Source organism: Phaethon lepturus, unplaced genomic scaffold (genome assembly GCF_000687285.1).
Source record: "Phaethon lepturus isolate BGI_N335 unplaced genomic scaffold, ASM68728v1 scaffold56873, whole genome shotgun sequence".
Classification (NCBI taxonomy): Eukaryota; Metazoa; Chordata; class Aves; order Phaethontiformes; family Phaethontidae; genus Phaethon; species Phaethon lepturus.
In genome coordinates this window covers 20351-29109 of record NW_010528101.1, presented here as the reverse complement: position 1 = coordinate 29109, position 8759 = coordinate 20351, and the positions used below count along the sequence as shown (strand labels likewise).

The window sequence follows — 8759 nt, the reverse complement described above, 5'->3', positions numbered from 1 at the left end:
TTTCCCTAAGGAGATGGATCTGGGAAAGGAAAAACATTTCTCCATGCCTCTGCTGTAAGACAAAGATGAGGTAGTTGCATCTACCTGTTCACTCGCAGGCATCCGTTACAGAGGCTGGCAGCGTACGCTACTCGAGTCTAGGCTGTTTTGCAGCAGCAGGTAGAATTTTATGAATCTCTCAAAAAAGCAGAGATGGCTGCTTCATGGAGAAATGCCTTAGAGAAGCTTCCCCATCGCAGGTTCTGCCCAGGATTTCTGTACGTAGATTTATCCGTAGTAACATCCTTCATCCAAACCACACACCTGGCTATGGCAGAGAACATGCAGGTATTTCCTTTCATTAGGCAAGCAATATTTTAAAATAGGTTCATCTTACATGTCACTCTTTAGATGGCTAAAACCAGGAATATTTCCTTTTTCATTATTTATTTTGCTATACATATTATAAAAAATGTGGTACATTTCAGATTCAGACAAAGGTGGGCGTTTGATCACTTTCTGGCAGTGAGATAAACCAAAAAAAAAAGAATTCTCAACAAAAATCAACTTTCAGCTAAGCAATTCAAATTACTAAAAATGGTTCCGCAGAGCCAAAATGCAGAACTTAAGTAACCTAATAGCATCTCTTCAACGTTTTAGTGTAAGTCTCCAATTCTTGCAGGTAAACGGGTCCCTGTCTCTAAAGCTGTCAGATCTCTTTTTAAAACAGTAGGTAATGTGCACTAATTCACCTGCCAACTTCTGGACAGACGTTAGAAGGGAAATGAGGAGAAAATTTCCATCCCATTCTTGTAGCTACTCCTCCGTAGCAAAACACGAAAAACCTCATGCTAAGCTAATAACACAATCCATTCTCCTCAGCCCAATAAAATGGTACAGCTAAACCAAGACTAGTGATTCAGAATGAAAAAATAGCATAGAATGAACTCAGAGAGAGCACTGCATCGCTAGTAGCCCATAAAACCACCATGCCTTGTCTAGTGCTTCAGTATACCACACAGCTCCAAAATTCCTGAGACAAACCTTTGGCAAATGAGAATGAGCAGCCACAAGAGCTTCCTTGAGTTCAGTATCGCATGATGTTCTCAATCGTGTTTGGAAACTTCTCGGAAACAATTAACTACTATAGCTCTCAAAACTTTTCAGAAACCAAGTAAAAGCTTGCGACACACATCCTTTAGGAAAAAAAAAAAATCACAGCCTGGTGCCGAACTGCAGCATGTTTTTCTAGGTTGGTCAGCTTGTTAGACAGAACTACTGGGCTTTCTGTCCCAGACTCAGCATAGCATTTCAAGTTTGTAGGGCTAAGGTCTATGCTTTGGTGAACTGGAATCTATCAAGGTAACTACTGCATCACACGGGTAAGCATGTCTCACAATATTAGAAGAGATAACCCTAAAATAACAGGTCTGTAAAATTAGGTATGTTGTTTATTGCATATAAACTCCCCAATTCTAAAGCTGTATGTATCTTCTGGAATGCTGTAGTCACGCAATGCCAGCTGAAGGATAAGGATGAACTTGTATAGTTATGTTCTGGAATGCTCCAAGCCTGAAGTCTTGAAGATCTTCTGTCTAGAACATAACAAAAGTTCCTATGGGTTTGGTTTTCATAAAAAAATGAAGCCTCAGCATGGTAAAACCTCCAGAGGTATTTGACATATTGTTCTGTATTGCATTACCAGCAGCAGGCAAGAAAATTAACCTACGAACAAGCCAAAAATGCTGGTAGCAACTAACATCATCTCCCTTGCTCATGACAGCTGAATCCTTGGGTTATTGCAAAAGCCTTGCACCATGGCAAACGCCCTGATGAAAAAACCAGGCTGTAACTGTTTCGGGGCTGGGGGCAAACCATACTGTAACAGCAAATTTGTCTCCAGAGGCCTGCCTTTGAAATAGGCCAGTCCACCAGACAAAACAACTGTTTCTTATCTTTTTCCCCAATTGAGTTCCTGTCCTTTAAAGTGATTCTCTCCAAGAACTGCCTGGATTTACTGAAACTGCCTTCTAGATTCACGGGCTCTCCCCTCGCCGCTTCCCCCCCCAGTGCCATAACCCAAAAATTGAAGACAAATCTCAGAACCACAGAACTCGTTATAAAAGTAAATACTGTAACAGCCCTTCCCCAAGTGATAAAGCACCTCCTGGATAAAACTGAGATGTGAGGAACTACCTGTAGAACTCGCATGCAAACGTCTCCTCAGAAAAGCAGGAGAATTTTCTCACTGAAGCTATTTAGCAAAAAGCAAATGTTCCTTTGCAAGGCTTTGGAAAACACATGGCACCAAAGCTTTTTTCTTTTTTTTTTTTAATTTTTAAATAAAAGATGCTCCTGAAGAATGCAAGCCATAAATGCGCTACTTCAAAGTTTTGAAGTGTGGCTTTATTTCAACAGAAGTCCAACAACAGCAGGGGCTTTCGTGACTGCAGTGCTAACCCTGGCAAGAGATACTTGCCTTAGACAGCAGCGGTGCCAACAGCCATCGCAAGGCTGCCGCTACCATGGGGCATTTAGCTAGAAAGATGCAAGGTATCAAGAAGTGGAACGCTCCTCCAACCTACGGTTCCAACCAACTCTTAAAATGAACCACAAGCCACAGCTACGAATTCATTCAAGGTAAGAGGACCTCTCAACTCTGGCTCCGACTATTCAGTTTACTTCTCCGCAGACTGAAGAGGATACTTGTTTTTTCCTGAGCTTATGCTTTTCGGACACATTCCAGTGGAGAAATTGCTGATGCACTCACATTTACACAATTTTACTGTCTTCGGTGAAGATGTGTGTGTGTGTATATATATATACTTCATTGGGCAAATTTGGCTAGATGTTGGTGATGCTGAAGCCAGAGCAAAATGCAACTTTCTCATTTGTGCTCCCTCTGCAGTAATGGTAGTGATAAGAATGTGCTATCAACTTTACCCAGTTTTAGCAGCAAAAGTGTGGTTTTTTTTTAACCTGAAACTTGTTAAAGAAATACACCTAGACTATCATGCAGAAAACAGTTTAATTGTGTGCCCTTTAGACACTTGGGAATGTAATTCTGGAAAAGAATTAATAGACACTGTTGCTTCAAAACATTCGGATATCAAAAAAGAGCGTAACGTAGTGTTTATCTGCAGTCTCCATTATCTCCAATCCAGCATTCATCACTTTTCATACGTGAAGTACCAGAAGTGTTTTCTATATGCACTCTGCCTCCATCAGAAAGATTTATGCTTTTGTTTATCTAAAGCATTTGATCAAGACTGGCTATTGCTCCACAATTACTTACCCAATTCTCTGGCCTCTGTACCAGAAGTGGAAAGAGAAGCACTGAGTGGCCAGCTGAAGAGTTATCAAAAAGCTTGAATTCAAGAACCAGAAACTCCTAAGAAATGATCATGGAAAGAAGAGTGTTGGCTGTAAGATCTTTATTTCTTCCATAAAAGAGGAAGGACTACATCATCTAAGCAGAGAGCTTCCAAATTCTATTAAGCAAGATGGTTCAAGTTATATCCACAGTTTTTTGGGGGGCAAATAAATAGCCTTGCCCCAAACAGCAACCATAAAGACAAGCTGTTGAAAACTGGTCACATTTTGCACTCCTTCAGAAACCAAGAGGAAGGGGGAAAACAAAGCAAACCCCCAACTTACGTGCTAAGGTGGAAGTATAAAAATGTCAATTATTTAAACACAGTACTTCTCCAGAGGAACGTGCTTGCAGAAACAAAAGCAATGCCTGTGCAGTAAGTATCTTTTCAATGTCACTTTAAAAGCTATACAATCCTACCTGGATATGCGAAAGCTAATAATGCCAGAGGATAGAGAAAGCAAGTAGGCAGTCCACTATTCTGTGGCATTAAAAAGTGATTAAATGAAATTCACAAATGGTTTAGTGACATTTCTGATAGACTAATCACATAGCAGTGCTCTAAATAGAGAAACAGACCCATTATCCAAATATTCCCTTTAAAAAACTTGTATCTTGATGGAGTACTTAATGTATTTATTGTGTGGCGATAATGGCTTCTCACTTCAGATTTAGAAGAACATGGATGAAAAGAGGGCTTCCCACAGCTGTAGGCACAAGCAAGAACTAGTATAAAACCCATTCTTTGCTTTAAGTCTCCATGTTTTGGAACAAGGGAAAACTAACTGTTGACCCAGTTTATAAGCTCACCTTAGAATCAGCCCGTACCTTAAAAAAAAAAAAAAAAAACAAACTTCTGTTAAATGGCAGAGTGTTCGGCTACAGACACCAACCATTCACTTGCAGCAAAACTTAATTATTTTCTGACAGACTGGTTAAAATTGGCCAGGGAAATCAGTGCTGAAAGCTCAAATACTTTTCAGAAGCCATATACAGCAGGCTGCATTGCTTCTCACTGTTACCTATCAGTTCAGTTCCCCCAGGCTCCAACCTGACCCTGCCAAAGCACGTTTTTTTCTTGTGGCTACTGCATTATCAGTACTTTATTTTACATAGAGACAATACAGTGCTAATCAAGACGAACACTTCGCTCATTTTTTAATTCAAGAAGTTGCCTTCTCCATGGCAGGTGCTCTTATTTCAGACAGCCACACAGATGAAAGCATTCCTACGTGGCAGATGCCTTAAAAAAAAAAATCAAGCTGACTGGCTCTCAAATCTGTCACAAACACATTCAGAATATTTCTAGCTAAATACAGTGCATAATTAACAGTCATCTTAGAAAGACTTAACTTCTATTTGCCCATTTATTTCAGTCCACGCTTACCCCCACTTTTCTCAGTACGCTAGCTGGATCACAGAACGGATTTCTCCACAAACAGTTCAGCCAAGAAGAATCTTTTTGGGCTGGTCACCCACTCTGGAGCTGTATTGTACAATACAGTTGCAAATTCTGAATTCAAAGCATGGGGGTTTGATATTTGAAAACCACACTAATACTGTATACAGAAACTGGCATTCAGCAGTATTGCCTTTTCAAACATCTTCAATTGCAAACTCAGCTATTTTCACAATCAGAACATTTTTGTCTGAAAAGTTTATTTTAGTTTTCTGAACACTCTAAAGCAACTGTGCTTTTGATGTTACACAAGTGTCCAGATAGGATTAACAAAAATTAAAATGTTCTAAATTACAAATTTAATTCCTGTAAGAGCTTGAGAAAGGAAATAGAACAGAAAAGCATGACATACACACATTGTGAAGAAACCCCAACTTTTCATGCAATGGCAGGCAAGATGTAAAAAGCCACCCAAATTCACACATTTTTACACCGAATCATCAGAAAAGTACTCTGTAGTAAATCTGTACATCCAAATACATTTGGGATCTACACCTAAGTTACATTATTTAATGTTATATACACTTATTACCCCTTGTATAATGTCTAAAGGAAAATCTTAATTCAAACCAAACCAAAAAAAAAGCAAGACTAACTTGGAAAAAAGGAGAATCACTTTAGACATTCAGTTAAAATGTTGGTTTTGTTTTAATCTAGACCTCAAAGTGTTTATTAAAAACAAACAATCCTCTTCATTTAACATTTTGCTTTCTAACTGTACAGTAAATTGCATTGCAGAGAACACATCCCGTCTTCAGACTGTATTTTCTTTGGATGGATTTAAGATGTAGCTGGATATTACTTTAAAGATAAATAAAGGGAAGTTGGTCCAACTAGAACAATTGCTGATATATTACATGCATATGGGTTTTTAATATATTTTTAAATTATTTTTTAAACAAATGAGTGTAGGGTATAGTTGATATCGCAAATAAACCAAAAAGCACCTGGAGTCAAAATATAAAACATACCTCTTATCCTGGCAATGGCAGTAAAAATCAGAAAAGTAATCTTTCTGGAACGGCATTTTTACATAGTTTAGAAATGTTAAGTACCAGGAAGACTACTAATCAAGTAGTTTTAGCAGCCAAGTTTCCCTCTTTTTATTGAATGGAACAAATGCTTTAAATAAACTGTTTGTCCTCTTCACTGAAGAGAGCTAGTCTATTCATCTTTAATGAGCTAGGTTTTTTGTTTTTTGTTTTTTTTGGGGGGGGAAGATTAGCCACGTACTGTAGTAATGCCTACTGCATATAATCCAAGCATTTGCTGTGAACAGTTGGAGAAAGCAGTCAGTAAGAACCTAGGATCAATGAAATAGATGTTACTTTAAGCCATCCACAAAATGGAGACCCATATAGTGCCCAGTGTCAAAACCCAAATCTCTTCTCGCGCTTTTTGTTGTGCAAGTTCATCCCCATGAAAACGGGAACTGATCCATAGTTCAGTTTTCTTATTTCCTTAGTCAATTTTCACATTAGTGTAGATTTTACGAACAAAGGCACTTGTTCCCATGTATCCAATAGCTCCTGCAAAATAAACCAAAAACGTTGAGTATGTTAGAGAGCTGATCATCAAAATAAGCCAGCAATATAAAACACATACACGTAAGCAAAGAAAGTCACATAAAGCATGCACTCTGCACACAGAAAATTATTTACCTGCAATACTTGTTCTCAAGCTCTAATTATCCATGCTCCCAGTGAACGTCTGGCAAGAACTCCCCTAGTCTAGCAATCTAAATCCATTAAGCCATCTTACCAAGAGGCCATGCTCACTTGGCCTCGATAAATATAGCAGCCCCCCTACTGCTGCCAATAACCAGGTCCCTTTTTCTGAACAGAGGGTAAAAAACATACAATCACCCACGCTGCAGGGAAGGTGGATGGGAGGGCGGGTTTTTATTATAAGTGACATGCCTTCTGGATGAGTGTTTTATTGGCAGATGGCTTTTTCCTCCCACAAGGCACAAATAATAATAGATCCCCATCCCAGGAGTCTTAAACTCCAAGGAGGTCTGTACAAAGAGATTAAACTAGTAGCAGTTAGTAGTTAAAGGAAATTGCAACCTGTGGTTTTCAAATTAGTAAGAGTCATGAGCAGAGTATGCATCGTCACAGCAGTAATAAAAGAACAGGTCACTGGGTTTTTGATAGGGGCAACAGTTTATGCTAAACCCAAAATACTGCAGGACTAAGGACACCTAGAAAAATGAAAGAAATGCACTGGACCAAGACCTCTTCTGAGAAAGAGACTCAGCAACCTACTGGTCAAACCCAGAACCTCAGGTTTGCCAGGCTCAGTAAATACTATTGTCTTATGATATCCACAGGATATACCCCAGTGCTTCTCCTTCATCTCTTCCAAGCAAAATGAGAGTAAACCAGCCTTGTGGAAGTCAGTTTGGCTAACTCTCGGGTTAGAAGTGAAGTTGAAAAATCAAGCAAGAATTAGAGATAACTGCTGTCAGACTGCCAGAATAACACATCATAAAATATGGGAAGAAAAAGATGAAGTCGGGGCCTGTAACTCAGCACAGGTAAGAGAACTCCCAGCATCAAACACTTGGGTGCTCAGTAAAGAATGGACTCCATTGCTTCAGGAAATCAGAAATACCTGTTTAAAGAAAAGCCTAGAACAAGCCGTAAAACATTTTCAGTGATCTAGGATGCACCAGACTTGCGTAAGATGTGTTAAATACAAAAGCCTAACCAATGTTAAAAAATTTCTGCCAAAACTTAATTTTTCAATAAAAATATAAAGTTTTTTTGCCTTTAGAAATTAAGGCCATACAGACCTGCAGCTAGCACTGCTGACCACAGAGTTACTCAGAACCTGGAGAGTTCTTTAAATCCTTGGGAATGCTCAGATAATTCATGAGGTCAGACATTAAACTTAGACAGAATTTTGGTTTTTAGACCCCCAAGAGTCCAACATTCAGATCTAATCAGGAAAGCTGCACAAGGCAAACCTGATGCATTGTTCCAATGCTACCAGAGTGGTAAGGAGCCTATGCAGTCAGCCACTGTGTTGCATAGCATTTCAAGCTGTATAAATATCATGACAACCACGGCCAGCAAACAAGGGATTTGTATTGCTAACTTGGACAAAGCAGAGTTCGATTAAAACTAACAGTGCACACAAGGTCAGGTTGCTGCTTGCAAGCGTTAAGTGTGCTGAGGATGCAGCAGAGAGAAGGTCTGCGGAGAGATGGTCTGGCAGTTCAAGGAGAGACCAATACAGCATTGACAGACCCAAGCACAGGCTTGCGCAGAGGAGGTGATGTCAGCTTGGAGTCATATGGAAGCACAGGCAGATTTTTCTGTAGCCTATCAAGAAACTCATCTTCTGTCTTATGCAGTAAACGGACAAAATAACGACACTGGACTCCTGTTTTAAGACTCATCATTGTTTTGGCTTTAAAGCAGACACAGCCAACAGATCCAATGCCCATTTTAGTTGCTAAACTTAGATGCATTCCAGAACTTGTTCTTTGAGGGTTTCTCTAGTGATGTGATACCAGATATCACAGAGATTTGAGAGAACAAAGCACTAATTGTGTTTCATTTGGGATCTAGAAAATGTGTACATGAGATGGAAGTGAGGTGGAGGAGGAGGGAGTAACAGTCACAAGCTCTCACCCAATGAGTTTTATAAACTCATAAAAGCCTATTCTGAATCACAGGAGCCTTATCCATTAAAGGCCATTAATGGCCAATGCCCAAGGCAGGGGTTAAGCCTTAAGGCTACTTCACAGGCACTGAATAAAACATGGGGTGGGGGAAACCCTAGACAATGACAACTAAAGAATGTCCTCCTGAAACAAATGCAGGGCAGTTGGCTCATTTGAATAAAAAATCCAAAGGGAATTATTTTGTTTATTATAAAAGTCATTTGATAAGGTGTTTAACTTTGTTATGGCCTATATAGGTTTAGCAGAAGTAGACT

General features: G+C 39.4%; 1 protein-coding gene across 1 annotated transcript in view; it reads right to left on the bottom strand.

Moving 5' to 3' along the window:
* Nucleotides 1-4994: 4994 nt before the first annotated feature.
* The window catches only part of TM9SF3 (transmembrane 9 superfamily member 3), a gene marked incomplete at its 5' end in the record, with an annotated part of 23888 nt that continues 20123 nt past the window's right edge, over nt 4995-8759 (bottom strand). The window contains one exon of the mRNA XM_010283554.1: nt 4995-6340. Within this exon, the coding sequence (XP_010281856.1) occupies nt 6273-6340 (68 nt within the window). The remainder of the gene's footprint in view (nt 6341-8759) is intronic.